Source organism: Magallana gigas, chromosome 1, assembly GCF_963853765.1.
Source record: "Magallana gigas chromosome 1, xbMagGiga1.1, whole genome shotgun sequence".
Classification (NCBI taxonomy): domain Eukaryota; kingdom Metazoa; phylum Mollusca; class Bivalvia; order Ostreida; family Ostreidae; genus Magallana; species Magallana gigas.
In genome coordinates this window covers 67,469,791-67,497,149 of record NC_088853.1, presented here as the reverse complement: position 1 = coordinate 67,497,149, position 27,359 = coordinate 67,469,791, and the positions used below count along the sequence as shown (strand labels likewise).

At 33.2% G+C, this 27,359-nt stretch overlaps 1 protein-coding gene across 4 annotated transcripts; it reads left to right on the top strand.

Annotated features, from left to right (window-relative positions):
* Window positions 1-1,192: 1,192 nt before the first annotated feature.
* LOC105319781 (sodium-dependent multivitamin transporter) lies at window positions 1,193-26,011 on the top strand. Of its 4 annotated transcripts, none has more exons than XM_066067323.1 (19): window positions 1,193-1,305; window positions 10,938-11,028; window positions 14,884-15,246; window positions 15,573-15,641; window positions 15,786-15,837; window positions 16,134-16,201; window positions 17,480-17,560; window positions 17,723-17,796; window positions 18,447-18,584; window positions 19,010-19,145; window positions 19,723-19,811; window positions 20,578-20,693; window positions 21,027-21,097; window positions 21,443-21,529; window positions 22,427-22,578; window positions 22,772-22,837; window positions 22,949-23,052; window positions 24,191-24,264; window positions 24,681-26,011. In XM_066067323.1, the coding sequence occupies exons 3-19, from the start codon at window positions 14,908-14,910 to the stop codon at window positions 24,765-24,767; spliced, it is 1,803 nt and encodes a 600-aa protein (XP_065923395.1). In that variant the 5' UTR covers window positions 1,193-1,305; window positions 10,938-11,028; window positions 14,884-14,907; the 3' UTR covers window positions 24,768-26,011. The 4 variants fall into 4 exon arrangements, with proteins under 4 accessions (XP_065923395.1, XP_034318865.2, XP_034318867.2 ...); XM_034462974.2 differs by lacking the exon at window positions 1,193-1,305 and adding an exon at window positions 10,304-10,478; XM_034462976.2 differs by lacking the exon at window positions 1,193-1,305 and adding an exon at window positions 10,635-10,657.
* Window positions 26,012-27,359: the final 1,348 nt, after the last annotated feature.

Sequence of the window (27,359 nt, the reverse complement as noted above, 5' to 3'; positions counted from 1 at the left end):
AGAAAACTAGAACAGCATGGGGTTTTACAAGCATTTTATCTAACACTTAAGCGCTATAGGTTAGAGTGTCGCTTACAAATCTGTATGTTAAGTGTTAAAAGCCCGCTGGGGCTTTTATTTTCTTCTTTCCAACCATAATATACAATATTTTTGGGCTTATATTGTAAAAATTAACAATTCTAAAACAGAGAGAGAGTAGTTGGATAATTGTGTTACTTTATTCACATTAGTTTTGTCCGGTTTTCCTTACTAGCAGTTATTTTTAGTCATTTTTGTTAATGTTAAGAAGCATTTCAGTTGATGGCATACTTTTATCCTGAGGAGTGTTAAAATCTAGATCAGGAATCAACAACTGTTCCTTATTTCCTTTTAATTGTGTTTCATTTGTAGTGATAAAATAGTACAATCCCTCACGGAATACAGTAGTCAATGAAAATATACATACATGTACTTACTAGTATCAGTCAAAGGCCGATGGACATTTTTTTAACCTTCTTTTCAGGAGAGTTACAGAAGCGTAGTATTTGCGAACTAGCGTTATGCAATCCAGATTATGTGAGGTTTGCATGCAAAATTGACCGACGTTATTAAAACTCCTTTACAACTTTGACAACGGTAACTTGAATTTGGTATACTTAAATTATCTCTGAAATTTGGTGATTTTCCCGTTACCTTTACTGCCTTGGCCTTTTGTTAAGACTAAAAATTACTTTTTTCTTGTTTTCTTCAATAATATAGTGTTAACAATCTTAAGCACAACCTCTTTTGTGTAATCCTATGTACAAGTAACTAGCAGACAAAGATGGCACACTGTTTCTTTTTATTATAATTAAACTATCATTATCCTTTTTTAATGATGAAAATGCAAGGAAAAATAACATTAACGTGTCAGGCTATCATCTTTATTTCTTTTCTACATTATTTTCAAACACAAATATTTTTTTACTGCTTTTTGTTTTGTTGGTAATTTTTTACAGTACAGCTAGTCAGATGGATATATAAGTAAATGTATTAAGCGTGATTGTTTTTCAAGGAAAAACAATAGTAGTGAAAAATTAAGAAATTTCTGTGAAATATTTAATAAACTTTTTAGATGATTTTCACAAAATTTTGCAGTATACCACATATAAAACATAAAAGATGAAAATTTAAAAAAAAAAAAAGTAGATGAGAAAACACTATTGCTCTTTGTTCGATCGGAAGTCACGTCAATACATCTCCCTCTGAACACTTATGTATGAAACAGCAATACAGAAGAGGTTATAACCATAAACCACTTAAAATTGATTATATGAAGCACAAAGGGTAAGTATATCTGTCTCTCAATGTTAAACGCTCAAATGTTACAATAATGATATATGCTTTTATTTATATTTTTTAACCGCTAAACAAATACAGTGTGTATTAATTTATTTAGAATGTATTTAATTCCACATGGCCAATGTACTTATTATTAAAAATAAGGTAGGTATTATTCTGTGAATTAACTGGTTTCTAATACGTGCAATAAAGTAAAGATACTTTGACTTTAAGCTGATTGTGTTTAGTGTTTATATGAAATACATTCTAGGAGTGAAAGCAAATCCTTAAATTTTATAACTGAACAGTTAACTAAGGAATCAGTCAAAACGATTTGCAAAGCAATCGATTACAAAAACGATTGCAAAATCTTATTCTCAAACATCAGAGCTACGTCTTCGAGGTTAAGTCCAAGGAGAATAAGATGGAAATGTAAACAATCTTGCATTTTTTTTGGTCAAAATGTGTTCATGTAATACATGGCATCGTTCTTTCACCTAAAAATAAATGGTTTTGTTTTTTGAGGACCCTCTTGACATCTTTTACTTTTATTCTGTTTAATTCTAGTTTTTAAAATGTGTAACAAAAAGGTTTGCATTTCATTTCTTTTATTGAAGTTTGGTATAAGATAGTATATATTTATATTTTTTTCAAAGTATTTACAAACGGAAACAATATTTACTTTGTTTAGCTATCAGAGAGAGAGAGAGAGAGAGAGAGAGAGAGAGAGAGAGAGAGAGAGAGAGTATTAGAATCGACATCGTATATGGAATAACTTGAAACAAAATTGCATTGGAGTTAGATACCTTATATATCATCATTTTATTGTGCGGTTATTACCATTATAACCATTGCTTGTATGGATATTATAATTTCAAATGAAATGTTTTATCCTGTAATGGTCAGTTGTGACCAAACGTCATGTTAAGTAGATTACTAGTAATTCAGAAAAAAAAACTACACATTCCACTGATGGTGTTGGAGTGGTGATCGTATGCAATAAGTCTCTGCGGAAGTGGCATGCACCCATTCCAATGTTTACTAAATCAGACAAACATGAAATATTTACAGCCTTGAGCCGAAACAAGGCTAATCAGCATTGTGAAAAAAATCTTTTAAAAGCATAAACACATCATGAAAAATTGGAGTATGGTATGTATTAGATATAATGAAATGCAAATAGGCACATTTTTATGAGTAGTATAGTACTTGATGTCCCAATTGGAGGACCTGAGCACTTAAATAAGGCCAATATTTCAGTGTGAATGTCATCAATTCATTTCAGCCAATCCAGTTAAATTAAGCAGGTTTATCTTGTCTTTTTTATCCAATAAATGTAATTTCATCATATATCATTCACGAGAAAGACATCCAATAACAATGATATAGCGGATAAAATTTTATCAGAATGAATTCCAGAGTTTTCGAAAAATGATTTTGAATAAGAAATGATCCGACAGTTCTCTATCGGTGATTATAGTGCTACTGACGGTAGATGTACGAGAAAACACTGCCTACACTAGTACATGTGTACCATAGTGATGTGAATGAATCCATATCATTCATATAGCTATGATTAAACTTCAATGCTTACTACAACTCGTGAGGATATCTCATCAATACACAAACCTGATATTTTGTGCAGACGCACTATTATTGAATATGCAGACAGAACATACTTCAGAGATACAAAAAGGTGTGTGTGTGTGGGGCGGGGGGTGGGGGAGGGGGGTGTCAGTCAGTGTTCGTCCCTATCGCTTTTTTGATTTGACCTTTTTTGCACCAAAAATGCAATTTCAGTCCTATTGGCATTTGTTGGTAAGTATTTCTAATTAAGGGATATTTTGACATCAAATGCTGTTTTGAAAAATGTACAATAATCAGATATAATTAAGAGAATGAGAAAACATTATGTATAAAGCTGCCTTAATTTTTCATGACCTTTTTGCACTTACATGTTTAAAAGATCATATCTTTAACAGCTACAGTTTGATTTTAAATAAACTTTATGAATTTCACGAATTTTATAAGATTTAAACAGGTGTCCTAGATATAAATTCAGTAGTATTTAAGCATAAGAAATTGAGATCAACGATTTAACCATAAGATGTAAAAGAAATGGATTTGAACTGTAAAGTATAATATACTAAAGAAAAAATCCACAATTTTACTTACTCAATCTTGGTATGTTTCCATATTTTGATAAGGAGCTCTTTTGTTAAAGGAGATTTACATTGTCTAAAGAGTGCTCTAACCATCAAGCCCTCACAAGTTTTATGCTGTAAAGAATAATATGGAAAAGAAAAAATCAACAATTTTACTTTCTCAATTTAAGTATTTTTCAATATGGAGCTCTTTTTAAAAAGAAATTTGCATAGTCTAAAAACGCTACAACCATCAAACCCTCATTAGTTTTCTCGCCTGTAAAACGTGATGATCTATGTATTAATTATCTACTTCCATAACTTCTGTTTAATATAATACTTTACATTCATATTCAATGTATTTTCTCTTCCGTATTAGTAACTTGTAAACAAACAATCCTTTTGCTTTTTAGAAAACATTGGCGTTCCGCCGTCACTTGTTCATTCGACAGAGTTCAGCTGGCGTTCCTCGAATATTGAATGAACTTTTATCTTGCCGTACGATGCTTCCTTCCTAACTCCTTTCATAAAGATAAATGTACTATTGTTTTAAAATATAGGAAAACGTATTTAATATTAAAAGTTTGATGGTCGTTTCCCTCCTGATGCAGTGTTTACTGAAAACGCTGTTTCCGATATAGTACGCGTTTTTAACTTAGATAATGTTTTTATTTAATTATCTTTTGTTAATTTAATCAAGAATATATTTTTTTTCTTTTCGTGAATATAACTTTAAATAGTTACTTAAATGTGAATAGTTTTTTTCGGGGATATGAGATGTACTCGACTCAATATAGCAGCAGACTTAACCTAAATCTAAATTAAAAACCTGCAAAAACCTGCTAGTATGATAAGTCTGCATGTCACTTAAACTTTTATGATATTTAAGATTTAGAAAAATCATTCATTTTTGTAAAAAGAAAAATTTCTCTTCTAAGGAATATATAGCAGATCAATTGCTGTAATGCATTTCTAACATTCGATCAACCAAAATTTTAAGAAATATAAGCTGCATTTCCACGCTGAATTTATTTTTTACAAACATGACAAAAAATATTATAGTTTTTAAAATTTCTGTTAGCCAAATTATTGTGGGAAAAGCCTTTGAGAATGTTTAATTGAAGCAAAATTGAATTATTGTCGTCCTGTACAGAAATTCATCTGCTATATATTCCTTATAAGAGAACGTTTTCTTTTTATAAAAATCAATGATTTTTCAAAATCTTAAATATCTAAAAGTTTAAGTTACAGGCAGACTTATCATACTAGCAGGTTTTTGCAGCAAAAAAAAAAAAATACCGCTCATATTGCTTTAAGATAAATAAAGATAAGTACCATATTGAAAGTGATTTGCCATCCTTCAGACTGTGAAAAATATCAGTTCGCTCAACCCAAGATAATTTATCATATAAACTTACTAGAATGCATATATATACCGGCAAATATTAAATGCTTATTTTTGAATATTGGAATGAAACTTGTCTGCGTGGCTTTGGTGTGTTATAGGACCGACGACTTCCAATATTAAGCATTCAATGCTTATTTTTATATCCATATTTAAGTTTAACGAGGCCGAGTACAGAACGAGTACGCACGCTTTCGCGCAGCGTTTCATTTGTATTGTGACGTCATCTTTTTGCTTGTTTGACGCCATGGCGAGATAGTTTTATCTGCAGATATTCAGCGAAATTTGTTGAAAATTGCTCGTTTAATGCGTAAAATTAATGTTATATTGTGGAATAAAAATAACTGTCTCGAAGTATAAGCAATATTTGGGCTCGGGTCGAAAAAGTGAAGAGGGTTCAGCAGGCCAAACCCTCTGTCACGTTTTCTTAACCCGCCTAAATATAGCTTAATTCATATATTTCAACACAGTAACCATGTATTTTATATTAATGACCCTTAATATGTGATTTTATATATTTTTTTATTACTTAAATATGTCTGAAGGCTTTAATAATACTATAAAGATCACCTTTTCCGCCTTTGTCAAATAAAAAATAGCCATTATCTGACAAATCTGGGAAATTGGGCATACAAAAATCAACTTTGATAAGACCCCTGGAACAAACCAGGAGGTAAAAGGTTTTTTTTATTTGACCATTTGATGCCTTTTAGCAATAACTTTAATATGTAGAACAGAAAAAGAAATCCCTAGGGCAGAAGTTTTAAAAAATGTGCAAAATTGATACATTTCAAGCAAAATCCCATAGGGTCCTATGTTAAAGATTAACAAACTTTGAGATGACCCCCTAAACAAACGGTGTGGTAAATGTCTTATTTTTTAATCTTAAAATAATAATTATATCAGTAGAAATTCAGGTAAAAAATTTCATTAAAAAATCTAGGGCACAACTAATTAGACCCGGCCTCGTTAAGCTGTATATAGAATTTGTGTATCCTCACTTTAAAGATTTTTTAATTATATACGCTCTTAGTCAGGGATATAAAACATACATGAAACAGCATCCATATCAACATATTATTTAGTTTGTATTCGCAGGAAATTAAACATTGCAGATTTCTGATGCAAACTTAAGGGGATTCACTGTATGTGAATATTTTGATATGAATTAAGACATCTTACTTGTCAAGGAAATCAGTCTTTAATATGTTTGTACGTATAAAACTGCGAATTTGGTACTTTAGACGATTTAAAAGCAGCCTATTTTCATAAACATTAATATGATTGATTTTCTGAATTAGATTTTAAGGGTTATATTCACTGACACACGTTGACATGTGTACTTTAAGTATAACCATGCGCAGATCCGGAAAAAATTATCGGGGGGGGGGGGGGGGGGTCGGACGTCTCTCTTAGTTTGCCAGAAAGGAGAGGGGGTTGAGGCATGATTTTATAATACAATTTTGAAGAAAGGGTCTGGACCCCCCCCCCCCCCCCCCCAATGACCCCCCCCCCCCCTCCTTAGATCCGCGCATGAGAATTGTATTTGTAATCAAATTTGGTTAAATTCAATTGTTGACCAAGGAAAATAAATGACATGAGGAAAACAAATAGAACATTTAATGGAGTTAGAGTTATAATATGCAAAGGCAAGCGAACGCGCGGAGTTGTAACGTGTGTCACGATTATCGTTACTTCAGCACAGGTAACATGCACGTTCAGGTCCGGTGTCACGTTTAGTGGGAATTCGGAATAAATAGTTAAATAGGTCACTAACCTTAACCTTCCTCTCTCTCTCTCTCTCTCTCTCTCTCTCTCTCTCTCTCTCTCTCTCTCTCTCTGGTATTACATAACTTTTTCCATCCCAGCTCGTTGAATTTGTGTAATCATCATAAGTATTCTTTTACATTGTTTTTAAAATGTCAACCAAATATTAATTGATTTAGCAGTGATATTAGTAATATAGAATCGAAATTCGACTGTCATATTGTGCATTTTTCGTCTTAATTTTTAACCTTGCAAAGTTTGTTGATATTTTTAAGATAAATGGGATCTTGGGAATACAAATTACATCCGGGGAATATGATACAGACTGATAGGGAAAATTACTGGAAAGGCGTTGACCCTAATCCTGGTATACTTCTCTTTCAAACAATATGCACAAAAAGTGAATCTGTAAATGATATGTTACTTTGAAAAGATGTGCATCGCTCTCTCTCTCTCTCTCTCTCTCTCTCTCTCTCTCTCTCTCTCTCTCTTGTTGCACACGTTTTCCCCCTTTTTTAAAGATAATAATCAACATCTGCCGAGGATCGTCTAAACAACTCTCCTTTTCATTGCATAACTTTTCACCTGTGTTTAAAAGCTTCATCTTGCGTTAAATATGTAAGTGAATCTCTCTCTCTCTCTCTCTCTCTCTCTCCCTCTCTCTCTCTCTCTCTCATTGTCAACTATTATCGTCTGTATTTTCGTTTGTCTGCTTGCCTATCATTATTTCTTAAGCTTTTGTTTCTTTAGTTGGGTTTTTTTTACAAATTGCTGTAAGTTTTATGTTTTCTATCTTCCACGATTAGTCTCATATATTTTGCTAGAATCTAATTAAACAATGTTTGTTTTCTCTTCGACTTCTTGAAAAAAAGTGTATCGAGTTATTTTGCTACTGTTTAACTGAGCGAGAAAAACGGAACCATTGAGCTATTTTAGTATTGCAGCGGGTTATGTAGATGAACTATTGGCCTACTTAAAAGTTGTTTTATACAATATAATCATTCAGAAACAACACACAGTAGTTCCCGTACAAAACCTTTCATACATATAGAATGTTTATAACCACTTCCTGGCCTTGAAGAACCAATTCACGGAAAGCTTGGTTTAAGAAACAAAATGCACTTTCAATAAGAATTTTTTTTTTCCACACATTTATTCAATCATATATATGTAACAAAACAGAAGGTAGTGTATATTAAGAATATCAAAATTAAACATAATGCTTTTTGCTGATTTAACTGTCATATAAAACTGTGTCAGAGCACTTTTCAAAAAACATAATAAACCATTATATGTTACAATGTCGTTCAAAACTCTACATTTCATTTTATATTTGTACATTTTGTAAGCTACAAAAGATACAACATTATTAAAGATAAACGTATTAAAGATAAATAAGAATTACAATCTTTATAAAATGCATTATAATGCACGTGTGGCAAATATCGCATGCGCTGATCAGAAACTATTAATTCGTTGCAAAGGTGGATTGTATCATTTAATATGCATTTTTATCTTTGGGGAGGGGGGGGGGTCTCTTTTTTTGTGGGGGTGGGGGTATTATCAATACCAATTAATTTTACACATCTTCACCATATGTTTTTAATCAAATAATCAATAAGTTTGGATTCTTTTTTGAAAATGGAGAATATCAATCTCTCTGACTATAGAACCTTGTCCACACAACCAAAAGTATTCTCCGGTGATGTTATTTTTAAACAACTAACTTAACATATGGTGTATATTTCCCGTAAGGTGTAACACGCGTCAAATCTAATCATGGTGGGCAGGTATGAGCACAAGCACACGTCAGCACGCGTGTGAAAAAAAAATTAAAATGATTGCTTTTGAATTACCTGAAACGGTCAAACTTACATGTATAAAACCAATTTGATATGCACTTCCGAAAAATATTAGTTTAATTCTATATTGTATCTTTTCACGCCAAATTTTGAAATAAATCAGGTTATTTTTAATGTTACATTGTTTTCAGATCAAGGTACAAGATAGTTGTATTCATAGTTACAAATGTTTACATCAAATACCACAATTTTAAAAAAAAATGGTCAATACTGAATTTTTTACATTAATAATGCACAACGTAATTGTCTGATGTGTTTCTAATAAAACAATGTAATTAATGAATGTAGTGCATTTGTAATTGAAGATATAATTCAAGTGAGCAAAGAGCAAATTACAAATACTATTCCGTGTTGTGTTTCACCCGAAAAAAAATCAAAATACTAAATATAACATCATTGGGTAGGGGATGTTATTTAAAAAGAAGAAAAAAAAATAAGCTTCTTGTTCCTCTATTCGAATTAGAAATACTAATGAAAGCCCCCCCCCCCCCAAAAAAAAACAAAAAACAAAAAACAAAAACAAAAACAAAAACAAAAAACAAAACAAAACAAAAACAAAAAACAAAACCACCAAGAAAGAAGATTCCGTGAAAAATTACTAGATGTAATAAAAAATATTGTAATCCCACCCTCTCTCCTTTCTCTAGACAAAACAGAAACATGTTTGGCTGTTTACATTGTCAATTCTCGGAAAACGTAATGCATTTTAGCAGTATCGCAAATTCCTTACATCTTAATAAAAATGTCGAGATTGTGTAAACTTTGGCAGCTGTTCCACTTTCTTCACTCAAAATCCAGACTACAGAAATTGTGTTCAGGAACTACAAGTATAAGTTCTGAATGTCTCTCCACCCCCACCCCCCACCCTCACCCCCCCCCCCCCCACCTGTTTAATCATCTTTTTTTATTCAAATAAAAGGTAAATGAAAAACTAAAATTAAAAAAAAAATCAAGACTAACTGCATTTTTTTATGCATTTTAAGCAAAGCGCGTTCCTGTATTTCCGGGATATGACATTTAACATTATTTATTGTTCATTGTTTTTTGAGTTTTAAAAAAAAATGGTTGAGAGAGAGAGAGAGAGAGAGATAATAAGCGAGATAAAAGAGAACGATCAAACTCTCACGACCCATGTTTTGGTATCATTTGATCAAACGCTGCATGTACTCTGAAATTCGATGCCTATCTGTATTTAACTGTATATTTGAGTGAAAAACTTTCCCACGTGACACACATATTAAATCATATCATCTCTGGAGTTGGATGCACTATCGGCCGATCTGCTTTGTAACATATTTAAGCAAATGTATGAAAGTGCGATGAATAAAAAAATGCCATGTTTTAATGATTGAATGCAACAGCTTTAAGCTCCCAGGTCTACATTCTGTCAAAACTCTCTCTCTCTCTCTATCTCTATCTCCCCCCCCTCTCTCTCTCTCTCTCTCTCTCTCTCTCTCTCTCTCTCTCTCTTTCTGTGCACTTATCATATTTCTCACTCTGTCTCTGTCTGTCTCTCTCTCGCCTTTATTTTCTCTCACCTATTTCTTACCCCACTTTCATTCAATGCATTTATTTTTTTACACGTGTCTTAATTACATGTAATAAAATACCTGGGTTTGAATACTAGCCGACGCACCTTCATGGGTTTAAAAAAAATATTTTTTTTTTTATTTTTTTACAATCGTCAATAGATTTAAATAGCTAATTGAGATTTTTGTCACAGATAGGTATTATGTACACTGATTCCCGATTGTGTAATAGTGCAAGGTAAACATCGTCGAAACCCGCAAATAAACAGCAAGGGACATTGCGCTGCATGCCGAGGTGTGCGGTATTGCGCTGTACGAAGCTATCTCGTCTATTTTTTTTTTCTGTTACTGCTGAGGACATGTCATCCCGCCATATGTTTTCTTAAAGTAGATATTTGTTTTCCGTGAAAGTGACATCTCAGCGTTTTTCAGGGGAATAAAATGGGCGCAGGATAAACCTCTGTGATTCGTTGTGAGTATTCACACGGCATTCCGTTTTTCTGCTGAATGACAACTCAATTTTTAATGTTTTAGTCTTAGATGGAAATTCACCTGTGATTTTGCGCATTAGAATATGTTATGCACGAGTGCTTGCTATTAATTATTGGAGAATGAACCGTGCAATCTAACGCGCGTGGGTTTATCTACAATGTAAGTATCCATAAACAATTAAAACACACGCAAGAATTTGATTAATCGGAACTTAATCTACGCCGTGCTCATTTCAAACAAGTTTTACAATCCTGTAAAAATGACACTCAAGGAAAAGTCGGTCCCAAAAAGATTGTAATAAAGCAAAGAGGCATCAATCACGTGTCAAAATTAGTTGTAATGAACATAATTGATCTAATCATGCTACATGTATATTTATTTTTAAGTCCGTCACATGATTGACCTTATGTGTGATTTTTATTTTTAAATTTCATTTTAGAAAATCATTAGCATATAGCCTCGGTTAATACACTCAAAATAAACAAAGGAATCTGAGTGTCATCCTCACGCTGTTCAAAAGACATTTAAAGGTAAGTGAATTATGCTATATATTTTATATTATCTGTCTAAAGAGAACTGAACGAGGAGTTGACACTGCGTGTTTACCTATTCCAACATGTACCTTCAGATTTAACTTGGTTTCTTTCTTTCGTGTGTAAATTGACGAGCTATGCGTTGCATGGGTTGTGATATTTTACAGTCCAATGTGTATTACTGCTAATTCCTTATTTAATGCGAGGGATTAATTTCTGCATAAAATCGCATGAAGCACATTTCACGAATTTTGAAATCTCGCATTTCTTTTTCAGACAGTTTGAAACTATACAAAATTATAACAGAAAAAAAATTATTGAGTTCGCGATTTCATATTTTTGCGATTTGGTGCAAAACAGCGGAATCGCATAAATAAGTACTCGCCTAAATTAAGGAATTTACACATGCAATAACGTAATGATATGAAAGTCACCCCTACCACCACCCTTTGATATCAGACACGAAGGGTCGTTTTTGAAAATAGTTGGGGGAGGAGCAGATTCATTCCAAAAATTTTGTCGAGGAAATAAAGAAAAAACATTATTTTTTTAAATTCCTAATCCTTGCATGTTTGTGTGTATGTGTGTGTGTGTGTGTGGGGGGGGGGGGGGTGTTATGATCTGATATGAACTGATGATACACCTGAAGCAAATTGGGCATGGGTCGTTTCATTTTAAAAATGTATTATTTGTTTGCTGAGAGTACTACGTTAATTTATATTGCACTGCACCTGTCTAGATACATGGTACTGACAACTGATAGCATATATAATGAATCACTGTCATGAAAAATCAAACCTTTGAAAATTAGTTATTGTTTACTTTTTTAATTATACAAGTACGTTTACCAGCCCCCTCCCACCCCCACCCCCCACCCCCCAAAATAAATTATACGATGGTGTACATCAATGAAGCTGAAATGCTTAAAAATATTCACAACTTCATTTTCGGCTATATGTAAGCACGTATCATGCATGCTTGCATGCTTAGTAGTATGACTTCCTTTTTTTTCCTTATTCATCATTTTTTTACAATGTGATTTATTGTTCATGTCTTTTCTCCCAATGTATATATGTATAAACAAACGTGTTTGGACATTTCTTCACTGTCCATCGTGCACAATGATATGTGGTATTTGTCATCAAGCTCTCTCTCTCTCTCTCTTTCTCTCTCTCTCTCTCTCTCTCTCTCTCTCTCTCTCTTTCAAGTTCCTCTCTCTCTCTCAGTCGGTCTCTCTTTCTCTTTCAAGTTCCGCGCTCTCTCTCTCTCTCTCTTTCGAGTTCCCCCCCCTCTCTCTCTCTCTCTCTCTCTCTCTCTCTCTCTTTCTCTCTCTCTCTCTCATTACCTGGAAACATTATACGTGTCAGATCCGTGTCAGATTAGTCTCCATGATCAGTGTAGATACCACGGGAGCCTGGGGCTTTTTTTAAATGTTCATTTATTTTAATCAAAATCAACTCTTAAAACCCAGTGGAGATTAAATAAACGCAAATGATGAAGGGAGTTTTATGCGTTTAGAGCTCTATAACATGTTATTGAAATGCATGCATTTTTGTGTACTTAAACTGTTGATCAAATTATTATAGTAAGCATTCAGGACACCCTCATTAACACAAAAAAAAGAATGAATATAACCCACTCTCTTAAGAAAAACTGTCTTTTGTTTTTCATTTCATTTTGATTAGGTAATTTGGTTAGAGAGGGTATGTCGGGGTTGGTGATTTAAGGTGTTTTACTCCGAAGCCAATGCAAAGATTTTAAAGAACCATTGAAGTTAAGTAAGATAACAAAATTTACGTGCACGTTTGAGGGAAGATTTAGGTCTATTATAAAGATTATAAGAACCCCCCCCCCCCCCACCTGTAACACACACACATTAGAAAATCGAAAATTAAAAATGTAAAAAAATTAGCAGACATGCATAATAACAAACAAAAGGACAGAGACAAAAATAAACAAACAGAATGACAGACAAAGAACAGATCACAAAAAAAGCAAATTTAACTTTAGAATGCGGTTAGCTAACTTAATAAACAAAAGTACAGGGGCACCCAATGTAACGAATGTCAGTATTCATGGAAAATACACTTAGAAGAAATATTCTCTGCTACGCCTTAACTTCTCTTTTTTCCCATCATCATAACAAAAACTTCAATGTTATATATATAAAAATAACATGCACACAGTTCAGAGGCATCAAGTTCACATTGCGACAATCATCAATGGGGAATTGACTTAATGGTTTCTCTGTTCTTTGCCATTCTCAGCATTTATGCAATATTTTTTTTCATTCATCAAAGGGCCTCGGAATTTATTTTCAGGAGACAGATAATGAATGAATGTGAATTACACCCCATGCACTGCATTAGAGACAACCCCTGGCTAGATATCGAGCGCACCCTTACACATGTAGGTGCGACGGGTTATAACCGCAGAGATAACCGAGTACCCCTTACATTCACATGCACAGTGTAACAACCCACGTAAAGTAAGCTAATTCACAGTACCCACCTCAAGATACAATGTTACCTGTTTATCAGTGTAAGAACATTAATAGGACGGTTTAAATCTTTTTCAATGCATTTCTCAATGACTTTTAAGCATGTTTTATGACACACTTCTCTCTCTCTCACTCTCTTTCTCTCCCTCTCTCTCTCTCTCTCTCTCTTTCTCTCTCTCCCTCCCTCCCTCTCTCTCACTCTTTTTCTCTCTCTCTTTCTCTCTATCCTCTCCCTCTCTGTCTGTCTGTCTCTCTCTGGTATTACATGAACTTTTTCCATCCCAGCTCGTTGAATTTGTGTAATCATCATAAGTATTGATTGAATATACCTAACAGTCAGCTCACTGAATGGCAGAACTTCATCCGGTGACCCCCCCCCCCCCTTTTCCCCCTCAGAAAATCTTCTTATTTGAATCGAGGTTAAAAGTGTTGTTTTGAATCAATCAGTTAGATAGCATATACAATTTTTCTTTTAATTTCAATGCTAGTAGTTGATGTATAGAATTGGTAACTTCCTTTGTTCAATAGTTCGCTGCTTGAATTATGAAAGTGAAAATCTGCAAATGAAAGTCACCAAAAAATTAAAAAGAGAAAATCCAAGGCCCATTTGCACTAAGAGAACTGTGGAAATAGATATCTGTGCACTACGAATATACATGTTTTTGAATTGGAGTGTCTCATTTGAGTGTCTCATTGATTTGCCGTAATGCAGACTCAGAAGAATTATCTGCAATATACACTGATGCTTGGTGAAATTGGGGGCATTTTTGCTCTGTTTAAAAAAAATAAACGAAAATTAAACAAGTGACTAATGACGTAAATTGCCTAGCCAAAGACAAAAAGATATTGTTTTTGGAGGAATGGAATTTACGTGCTAGATTTATAATGAACTGACTCCTCTTTTACTCGAATTTTAAACCGACAGAGCTGCAAGTAATAAGCTGGATTCTTCCTATAACTATTTCGGCTTTGGTTAATTTTTTGACTGTATTTCTTTCTAGCGTGACTATTTAAAAAAAAGGTATTTCTGAACGTTTGACAACAATTTTTGTTTGACTAGATATATATCTTTTACATAAAATACCATTTTTAACAAGAGCTTGGACATTGGGTAGTTGTGTCAAACATTGCTGGCCTCTCAGTCATGGCTCTCTGAAATTAACACGATTTGTCTGGCTGTTGCGCTAAGGCTACGCAATCAGTGACTATTTCGCTTGAATCCAGCGTCATTTTAAAATTGTTTTGACGTTAGCTACGTCCTACCGAAAGTCCAAGATCTTGTTAAAATGGTTTTAGTGTAGTCTGATTTCATACAGTATCTATACTCTTGTGCGTTTTTTTTTAAATTTTAGATAAACGTACCTGAGTGAAACAAAATGTCGATACGTTCATTTGAGGCATGGGACTATGTAATATTTGCGATGTGTCTTTGCATTTCGCTCGGGATCGGAGTTTACCACGCTTTTTTTGGAGGCGGACAGGATACAACAGAAAAGTACTACTATGGCAACCGGAACATGGGTGCACTTCCGGTGGCGCTATCGATGCTTGTGACGTACCAGTCGTCTATTTTTATGCTGGGATATCCCGGTGAAATGTACATATACGGATCTATGTTCTGGTTAAGTTTTGTAGGCGTCGGGTTAGGTTTTGTTTTGGTGGCAGTGTTTGAGGCCCCCCTCCTCCACCCTCTCAAAATACGGAGCGCATTTGAGGTAAGTATCAATTTCTATTGTTTCTAACAATGCCATTTACAGCATCATTTTTTTACTGATCAAAATCGAAACAGAAGTATCAGGGGTGAAATGTAAACTTTAATAAAATGTAATATTTTCCAGTATACAGTGTATGTACTCGATCATCGTCAACTTTCTACACACATTCTGTCCTATGACAAGAATAAAGAATCCTAACGTCACACATTAACGGCTATTATTTTATATATTTGATATGCAATCTACATGTACATGTTGAAAAAGAGTTATTTTGGTTTTCTTTTTAATTTAAGATTTCGTTTAATCAAATTATTATTTTTCTTCAGTACCTAGAGGCACGATACAAAAGCACTGGCCCCAGAAAACTAGCCTCCTTTATGAGTGTCATCATCTATGTGAGTCAATCCACCGATAAGGACATATATTGATATCTATATCTTTTTACTTTTCTATAATCTGAATTTTAAAACGCAGTTTTTGGGGTTTTAATTTTTTCTAGGAGTTATTTGTTTTACTTTCTCGTTTTACTTACATTGCAGGCAATATTTATGGGGCTGGTAGTTTATGGGCCAGCAATTACATTAAAAACTGGTAAAGTCTCTCTCTCTCTCTCTCTCTCTCTCTCTCTCTCTCTCTCTCTCTCTCTCTCTCTCTCTCTCTCTCTTCGCAACACATATACAGTGTATTCAAACATTAATCTTTGAAAAAAAATCATGCGCGCATGAGTTTCAGGTTTTTAGGGGTTTTTTAAAATTCAAATTGATTGTGCATACAATATTTTTAACATTTCATTTTCAACAGGTGTTTATTTCAGTCAGTGAGTTTCGTTTGACAATTTTACTCTTCATTTTAGCTTCTATATTTTAACCTAAACTTCTTTTTTTCAGTAACACAGTTCCCTCTTTGGGCCTCAATGATTATCGTAGCTGCTGGCGGGATATTCTACACATCAATAGTACGACCTCTGTGTTTCTTAAACGACCGAGATATTTTTTATTCCATTAATGGCCTCTGATTGTCAAAAAACTGCACATTCTATTTCGCATCCTATAGACGTATCAATTGCCGAATTTGCTGCATTTTATTTCGAAATCTAGAATAACAATTCCAGTTGATGCGCTTTTAAATGAAATAAGAGAAGAGCAAAATACATAAACTAACCAGAGAAACACAATCTTCATTGCATGGTTTGGTTTTGCACTCTGTATAAATCATGGATAAGAGCCCCATGCAATAAAGTGCCGGAAAACTCGATCTAATTATGCATTGGATTATAGGCTTATAATGGAAGGATGGCGGCTATATGACTCTTTCATCAAATCTGCCCCAGCTATGAGATAAAGTTCAAAAATTGAGATTAGGTTTCAAGTGATGCCACAGTCCTTTCGATTCCAAGCTAGGCGATATAAATATGGTGACGTCACCGTTTCTTCACGGCATTGCTGAGCCCCAAGCCTGATATTGACCACAAATATAAGCACTTTTCTACAAAAAGAGTAGAGTTGGTAACTGAATGACTTGAAAATCTTGTTGACGATTACATACGTGTATCTTAGAGAGTAAAAACGATTGAAGACCTTAATGTTTATATAGACTACATCACACTCACTAAACTCACTTAAAAATATGAATAAAAATGACGTAAATGAGTTACCTATTATATCAAAACATGAACAAAACTTTGCCTTGTGATTTCTCGTAAAACCAGTTTATTATTGACGTAACTTTTTTCATTGCTATCTGTTGACATATTTTTTATTTAATATGTGTTGATCGTTCCTTCGACATCCGATAAAGGGATATGATATTTGTGGCAATTTTTAAGACCATATTATCTCCATTAAAAGAAAATTTCTGTAAAGAGATATAAGAAAATCATCAAATATGAAGTTTTGTTCATATAAAAAATATTCTCAACTAAGGAAAGGCTTAAAGCTAAATAAAAGTTAAAGATCATGCAAAGATCTTTTTTTAGGGGGGGGGGGGGGCAGAGGGACATCTTGCAAATTTCAAATTACTTTAAATTTACATTGTGAACTTAATTAAAATATGCCTCAGACCAACCCACCCCCGGCAAACTCATTTAATCGTCGACCCCCCCCCCCAGCCGCCCCCACCAACCCCCCCTCCCCCTGAATTTTTTTCTTGATCTGCGCATGAAAATTGATTACATAATTTGTGGACCATTCAGTCTCCTTACGTTCTATGTCAAGGTTATGATTTTTGACTACAGGGTGGTTTCAAAGCCGTGATTTGGGCGGATGTGTTTCAGTCCATCATCATCGTTATTGGGATATTCGCTATCCTCATTCAAGTAAGTCCAAGACGTGATTCTGTATTACTCTATATTCTATGCAGCGCGAATAAACCAAAGCAATAAAGTAAATTACTTGTTACAACTGTACCTATACTATAGCGTATTTGATCATATTACGTTACACTACATGTGCATTGTATTATTCGAACCTGTTATTAGGGACTAATTAAGGTTGGCGGATCAAACGAAGTTTGGCGGATAAATGAAGAGTACGGGCGGATCCAGTTCGATGAGTAAGTAACTAGTATTCATAAGATATATAGATACAATAAAAATATAAGTTATTCTAAATGAATAAGACATACACATTGCAATTGCTATTTTATATTCCATGCAATAAACAGCACTTGGTATGTATATTAGAAAAAGTTGACGCATTCTGTAATTCTTGTCACTGCACGATTATATTTTATTTTCTCTCCATGTTTGATGTCGAAAATGTCACATTGTTGTTGTTGCTGTTTAATTGCATCATTATGTCGAGAAAGTAGAACATCTACGCCATGAAATAGAATATTATTTGAGTTGTTTTATACATAAAATGATTTTGATTTGAAATGATGTCTTTTATGGTAACCTGATGTCAGTTTCACTTAGATGTTTTTTCTTGATGTATTTGTTAAAAGCAATATTCATACTAGAGAATAGAGCAAATCGATCAATCAATCAATTAATCAATTAGACAAGCAATTATCAGCAGATGGATCGATCAATCAAAAAATCAGAAAATCGATCATCAGTTGGTCTTTTGAGATTCTGCCTCGAGTAAACATATTGTATAAAGTAGCAACAAAATCGATTTTTCAATCAATCGATCGATCGATCGATCAATCAATCAATCAATCAGTCAGTTAATCAATCAATCAGTACTTATCTTTTAAAGGTTCAGCCCTGATATCACGGTCAGACACACGGTTTGGGGTATGGTAATAGCCAACATGATTCAGTTTTTCTCCCTGGGCTACAGCCAAATGGTCGTACAGCGAATCATGTCCACACCGACCACGGGGAAGGCAATGCAGTAAGTAGTAGCATGAACTCAAAGGGTCATACAGCGAATCATGTCGACACCGACCACATGTAGAAAGTATAAGAAGCAGAGAGTAGGCGAGAGATTCAATAACAAAACGTGCTGTATTCTTAGTGTTTATCAATTAAATCAATTCATGGTACAGCAAAATTAAAGCCAGTTAAATGACTGTATTGAAAAAGGAAGCAGTAAACACATGTACACTAAGTTTACTGAAAGTATGGAAAGGTACGCAATAAATATTTCAAAAAATATGTATAACTGGCAAGCTGCATCAAAAAAAAAAATACATGAATGTACAGCAAGACACACAGAACAATATGGTAAGGGTTATCATTCTTGCTTTACTTCTAAATTCTCATAAGTATGCATGAACTGAATTTTGATCGTACGATTCAACTTTGACTTTTCTTCAGGGCCTCGTTCCTGGCTATTCCCGGCTTTGCCCTATTTGGTTCCATTTCCTGTTTCCTCGGTCTGATGGCCTTCGCATACAACGTCCAGCAGGGATGTGATCCTTTGAACAAAAAGATTATTGTTCGACCTGAACAGGTGGGAACCTTACCTATACTTGTACTGCCGAAAGTAAAAAAAAATCAGCAAAATTGCTAAACATGATGCCCATGATATTTGCACAACCGAGTTTTGTTCCCTCTATTTCCTACGAAAACTTATAGTTAATTCAAAGCTCTATAGAAACAGCTAGACTGAAATATACATGCCCCGTTTATGGATTGTTCGAAAACCCGCAAAGACTTAAGGAGAATCACAGACGCCATGAAATAATCATGACAGTATCAGACTCGAATTCCCATAGAAGACTATTTGGCTGGGATTTTTTAGCTAAAGTACTGCAATATCATCGCCACCTTCATATCCCACATGAATCACCACAGAAGGCATTATATTGTTTCAATGAATATCAAATGATCATCATTGTACAAATTACTGTAGACTATTTTCAAATTATACATTTACATCCCACTGTTGTCTTGTAGCTTTTATTTCATTATTGCTCATGAAATGCATTTTAACCAAGTTGAATATTTTCACCGCAATGATCTCTTCCGTTGTTTTTTGGTTTTTGCCTTTAGTTTTTGTTACCTGTAATAATATGACTATTTTACAGGTACTGCCTTACTTTGTTATGGACATTTTTGATAGCACACCTGGTATGCCTGGTGTTTTCCTAGCTGCCTTATTCAGCGCCTCTTTGAGGTACTTCATCTAATGTAAAAACATACATTTGTACTATATAAGCAGTGTTTATAGCAGGGACATATGGATTCAGTTTTGCAATATCCTGTTTGGTAGACGATCAAAGTGACTGTTTTGCATGAATGCAATGCTTAAATGGCAAAAATACATATTAGACGAATGCCGATAAAGATGAAGCTAGGCTATTATTGATAAACACGCTTTTATGAATAATAAGACGATTAAGTATTATGCAAACTGGTGATTCATTTCGTACGATTGTTTATTAGATGGACTCAATAAGTGAACAACAGAGCTACATTTTTCTCACTTTATTTGATTATACAATTCTTAAAGGGTATTCATTTAATCATCACTATCTAACTCAGAATTTACTTGCCCTGTTCCATGTCGAACACTCTATTCCATTATAAACATCGACCGCTCTGTAACCTTTATAATTCAAAGAGGTAAATGTAATCTTTTCACCGTAAATGTAAACTGAACCATATAAAATAATGTCTGAATATCGAAAGTAATCGACTTTTTCACAAAGAAGTTGGACATATAATTTTCTAATTCTATCTTACAATACATAGATGATATATAATTTATTTTTTATATTAAAAAAACAGGGAAAAATATAAAATTTTAAAGCACAGTCAATTAATGTATTACAATATAACAAAAAGAAAACAACCTTACTAGCCTCTCTGCATGTTCTGTTTACGCGGTCAATCAATGTATTACGACAGAAGTGCCATTAACCTCCCTGTTCTGTTAACAGCACCCTGTCGTCCGGACTGAATAGCCTCCCCACCATATTATGGGAGGACTTCATTAAGCCGCACTGTGGGGCCAGGTTCTCTGAGGTCCAGGCCACTATGTTCGGCAAAATCCTCGGTGAGATTCTTATATCAATAATCAAAATAGGAAAAAAAGTAATAATACAATGTATGATTTTGAAATGAACTGCTTCCAGATTGCAATTAAATAAAATATTTTTAAACAGTGTCTTTAGCGGTCTTAAATTTAACATTTTACCTGCTCAAAGGAATGCTTATTACATTTTAAGATGCCAAACAATGATTAATTTTTCTATCAAGAAACATTCTTAATACTTTACCAGGATATTTCAATGGTTTTTAATCAGCCATTCCTGTCTGATATTTGTGTTTGCTTTGAATTAAGATAATTTACGAGTAGTAAAACAGTTTAGTTTATATTTTTTGTTAGTTGTTGTATTTGGATCACTAGCTATAGGATTCGCCTACCTGGCTTACCTGCTTGGAGGCCCAATTGTACAGGTAGGAAATTCTGGCTACATGTATATCAATTTACGATAACATATATTCACAAAATGAAAAACAAATCAAGACATTGGTCTACTGCATAAACTCAATCAAATTAAAAAAAAATGGAAGATGAATAGGCAAAACGATATGAAGAAGTTCATTTATAACCCCCCCCCCCCCCCCCCCAAAAAAAAAAAAAATTACTAGTATTTTACTTATCGCGATTCATTTATGTATTTCTTTATTATTATTTTTTAACTGGTTTTCATTTCAAAACACTGTTTATTTAATAAATTTTGTATCGATGTTTTAAAAAAATGTTTGTAATCTAAGGGTTGTTATGTTTCCATTTTGAAGATGACAAGCACGGCGACATCATGTGTTAATGGGCCAATTCTAGGGATGTTTCTAATGGGCGCCATATTTAAATCAGCAAATGCAAAGGTACATCACAAAAACAAGTGTTATGTCTTTTGGCAGTCATCTTTGGGAATAACCGTAGATTTCTCACAGTAGCCTTTGTTGATTAGAGGTTTGTTACTCTGTCATTTGATGGTGAACGTCCGTTTCCGTTGTGCCTATGACTGCCCCAAGATAAGGCAACCCACGAATGGTAACTTAGATTCAGTGAAATTTCCTGACAGGACGCCCAAATATTTGGTAGCGTAAAGAAGGAGAAAGTTGATTTTTTCCCTTTTGACATTATAAATGATCCCGCAAAGGAAAACAACTTTTGTAAAGTATGGATTAGAGTATCATCCATGAAGCTGAAACTTTACCATGCATTCAGCGACAAATAAAAGACTATATGATAACTAAAGAGTCATTGAAAAGGCTTTGTTCCTCAGTCATAAGTTTCCATTCAGATGAATGAATAGTATTATTTTACCCTGGGGTTTTACTGTACAAACCGAAAAAAATGGCAGTGTAAAACAGTAGACTTACTTAAAATGAACAGATTTTACCTTTAAAATGACAGATTGGCAGAGGTGTACTATTAGATCGCCAGTATACATTTAGTTGAAGAAAAGGTATCTACTTATCCAACATTTTACCATACATACCTTAATTGACAGGGTGCAGTAGTCAGTTAACAATTAAATGACTGAATAGCACAGTTCATCCAATGTTTAACTTTACAAACCTAAAATTGACTGAGTGTAAAAGTCAATTAACAATCGGTTAAAAGTAGTTAGCAATCAACTGATTGAGTGGCACAATTCATCCGATCGTTAACCATACAATACTACCACTGACTGAATTAAATAGTCATTTTACAATGAATTGACTGACTGGCGTATGTCTAACCAATGTTTAATTGTATAAACTGTTCTCTGATAGGGTGCTATAGCAGGATGTCTCTCCGGCTTCGCCTTCTTACTTTGGATCGCCTTAGGTCAGGTAATACAGAAGTTTGCCACACCCAGGTTACCCGGGGGACCGACAACTAACTGTACCGCCACATCTATGTTTAATCAGTTCAATAATTATACGTAAGTATACCATTTTTATACCATTTTTTTTCCATTTCTTAAAACAAACAAATCTATTTCATTTCCTTGAAAATGTATTTCAAAACTTAACCCAGTTATTTTAAATTTTTAAAAAGTTCATTTCATTCTGTTTTTTTTTAGAAAAATAGTATGCTTTAAAACAATGACAATTTACAAGTAATTTTTTTGGCAGGTCACCAGTTCAGTCGAATTTTTCCACAACGGAATCGTATGAAAGTGTTGCAGATCATACTGGACAGTGAGGATTAAGACAATTATAGAATATATATTTATTTAAAAGATTCAAATGTTTAATATTATGCACTTTATTTACTGTGCTTAAATTATTTGTATTTCGTTTCATTGTTAGTTTCCATAAGATTCTGGGTGTATACAAGGTTAGCTACATTTGGTACACCACAATAGGAATGTTGGTCTGTATGCTGGTTGGGATGGTAGTCAGTGTCCTAACAGGTACGTAGATCTTTTTCTTTTTTTTTAATTATTAAAATATTGCAACTGCTCTACTTTACCTAAAAAAAGCAAAAAAAAAAAAAAAAAAAATCCAACATGTATACATATTGTAAACATGTTGTTAGCTTATACAGACACTGTTCTTTCATAATCTTTCATAATCGCCCGTATGTAAGAGAGTCAGAACTTGCTCTTCAAAATTCAAATTGCTTACGTAAAAAATGCATTAGCAATCAGAGTGTTGTATTCACTAAATGAAAAAATTGTATTTGTAAAATATGACATAAAAAGTATCTATTAATGAAGTAGGTTCCCCCCAAGAGGCATTTAATTCGCTGTTAAGATTCTTTATCAAGATTTCAACAAGTGTCTTTAATTTTCTACAATTTTTTGTTAATTGGAATTGTTAATCATTTAAAAAGTAAAAATATTTAAAAGTATAAGGCTAGTAAACATAAATAATGTGTGAATTTTATGTACAAGCTTTTAGAACAAATTTGGTAATAAATATTTTCCTGTGAATGTCTTATAAACGGTAATTTCAACTTCAATGTCAACAAAAATAAAAATTTCTGTAAAAAAAAAAAATGCCGACAAAACTATCAATACCACCTATTTATCATTTATATCTTGCACTTTATTTGTATTGCCTTGCACCTTATGGAGAAGGCTTACATAGGCATTGCCTGCTGCCTAATCCATCTATGTAAATATATATTTGAATAATATTTGCATAAAAAAATACCCCAGTATGTTCAAATCAAATCAATACCACCTATATCTTGACTTGTAGAACAAGTACATTATGGAGAAAAAAAGATACTTTGGTGGAGAAAGGGCATTAACTCGTTTTATCGAGAAAAGATTTACGCCAATAAATAAATGATTCAGCTTGAACCGATCACTTACTAAATTAAAGTATTTGTTTTGCATACAATTTATTATTATTCGAAGCATTACAAATATAGCATTTATATACAGATGAATCACTTTTGCTTACCGTAAAATAACTGAAAAGGAACTATTTATTCTATGACTATCAACAACTCATCCCCGAAATAAAATGATGTCATAGTTTAATGTTATATGAATATATAACATTGTTTCATGTGATAATTTTTATTTCCCGGAAATACAGGTGGAATAAGAACAGCTGATGACGTAGACATTAAGTATCTGTTCAATCTCAGAAGAATGCTTGATTCTAAACGGGTATGTTTATGTAATTTTGTTTTAATGATCTAATCAATATATATTTGTTAAGTAAAAGAACCTATGATATGAGATACTTGAAACAGTTGTTAAGAACTTTTGTTTGTTAAGTTATAAGAAAGTTATTTCAATACATGAATAGCAAAAGAATAATTATAATAAAAAAAAACAAGGATGCACATTGAAATTTAGGATGTTGATTAGAATATGTATTGCTTACATAGTATCAAACATCCTTTATTAAATGAAATAATATGTACGTATTGTAAACGATTAAACGATGTATTCAATTCATTGCACTTTTTGTAAACACTCTATAGCAAAACGTTTATAATGAACTACACAATTATCAAAAAAGTATAATATAAGATATAAAAAGTTTTTTAAAAAAAAGACATTTGTGTCTTATTTTTTAGGTAAAACAATATGAACTAAAGGAAAGAGGACATAAGTTTGACGGTGAAAATGAGACTTCTGTCGAGCTTGTCCCCGAAAAATTCTAAGTGACCTTTTTATTGTGTTCACTTTAACGGCCGGAGGCTTGAACAGAACCAAAGGTGTTGAACAGATGTCCAACGTTTTAAGAGACAGCATTGTTTTTTTACACGTTTCAAAAACATTAAAAAGAAAAAAAATCCACCTTGATGATGACCATTAAATGTATGATACAATGAACTACAACTGCTTTAATAATTGTGTTCATAGTTTCCCCAAAACTGGTCATTACACTGTGTTCAAAATTAACTTTTAGCACATACATTTGTTTTCAGATATATCTCTTATCAGATACGTTTATAACATTTTAGAGAAGGAAGTTAAAAGTTAAAAAAAAAAAACCTGTCATATGATGAGAAAAGAACATTTTTTTTATTAGCGCATGGTATTTTAAACGTGCATTATTTCTATTACCTTTTGATAAGATCATATTTCTTACCATACAGCTCGTTTAATAGAATTATTGTTTGATCATGTTTACTGTTACATTCAGTTCTCTTGCATGACCTAAGATACATGTATATTTATTTTTTACTTTGGCTATTGCTGCTACATTATATGACGAAAAACAACAACCCAACAACCTTGTTCTGAATAGTTAAGATATATTCTACTGATAATTTATTTGTGAATGGTGTACATACTCAATTGAAAAGCTGAATACTGTTACATTTTTAACAAGAATTTATACCGCTTTACTACATCAGTGCATGCTAGTAAAGGTATTCATTATTTATTTTTGTTTTGTTTCTTGTTCACGGTATAGATAAGAGCGGTATTGTTCACTCGTATGATATTACGTAATTTTACTACGTTTTTTTTTAATACTTTTTTTCTTGAATTTTTGTTTTCATTTAATGTGCAGTTCTATTTTAAGGAAATGATTTAAACAACGAGTAACTAACTGATTAGTATGTTATACTCTTACAACTGATGTTATGATCATAATTATTGTTTCGTTTTTTATATACAATTATTTAACTTGTTAGCCTTTTATTATTTAATTATTATAGTCATCGTTGATTTTAAAACTGCATGAATATACCATTTATTATCTGTACAGCTATAATTAATCACTTTATTCATCAAAGCTTTTTATACTTTTGTATATTATAATGTATGTGATGACAAATCGTTATTTATGATATATATTCAACGTATAGCCAGGCATGCCTACTGATTATAAATAACGTGCAGAGTTATTTCACATTTACAACACATTTCTTCAAATAAATTATAAGTGAATATCTGCCTTTTTTTCATTATGATAAATTATTCTGCGGTCTAACTGTGCAACGAATTAACCCTTTAGCTTACGCCTGTCAATCAAAAGTTACTGTTTTGTGCAAAATTAGGATATGAAATGAATTTTTTTCACATTTTCTATTAGTGTGCCTATAAATATACAATCTAAAATTGAATTTTAAAATAAGGAATTATAAACAGTTTTAGAAGCTTTTTGCACATGAATTTTTCAGAGACCACAGGTGCTTATTTACAAGACCCCCGCCCCTCTCCCTCGATCAAAGTTTACAGAAAAAAAATCAGAAGATCTACTCTCATTTATCCACTTTATTTTATTTTAAACAGTTTTTACAAATTATATTATTTATATAGGAGTAGACCCCTTGATTCATTTAAATAAAAACAAAATGGTCGGGAGGGGGGGGGGGGGGTTCCAGTCAGCAAGCACCTTTGTCAAAGACTAATTCGATCAATTTAAAAAAAAAACCGGGTGGGGGTCCAGCCATCAAGCACCTTTGTGAAAGACTAATTCAATTAAAATAAATAAAACGGGGGGGGGGGGGGGGGGTTCCAGTCATCAAGCACCTTTTTCAAAGACTACGAGAGTCATTTAATGTTTTAATCTTTGATCGCATTAAACACAATTATTATTTGCAATAACTGGTCAATACGGATGTCATTCCAGTCGATGTGTTTACATGTACACCGATTCATTTCAGCGGATTAAGACAAGGAAGACTTGTCATACCCACTCCATGGTACTCTTTAAAGAAAATGACGAAACCAAATTTTTAATCCTTGACAAAAGTTGTACTCATCACTTTAGCAAGAAATTGAAGTCAGAAACTGAATACTGTGGAAAGTTCACTTAGAGACTTTGCCAATTTGTCTTCAACAAATAGCTCGTGCGGCTCTAGACCATGCGTTTTCACGTCAAACCATGATGAATACTTTGGTTTCTTAGAAGCATAAATAAAGCTGCGCTTCGTCTGAAATTGTCCAATAAATAAAGTCTTTATTTTGGTGCAGCGTGCCGTGGAGTCGCGACATGGATCAGGAAAGCGTATATATATACACACAATCTGCACGTATAAAAAATAGAAATGTGTCTAGCCGTGCCAATACAAACATTTCTGTGGCTCTTTAAATCCTGAAATAGCTCATTTCATGCTAATGCAAAAATTAACCCTTTTTATTACACTATCATTTTAATTCAAATTTGTGGTTGCTTTTTTAAGCTACAGTCTCTCGGCTTTTTTAAAATGATTTGTTATGGTAGGTCGGGGTGGGGGGGGGGGGGGGGGGTGCGTGGGCTTAGGCATTTTTGTCAGATAGTTAATTTTGCTTTAAACAAG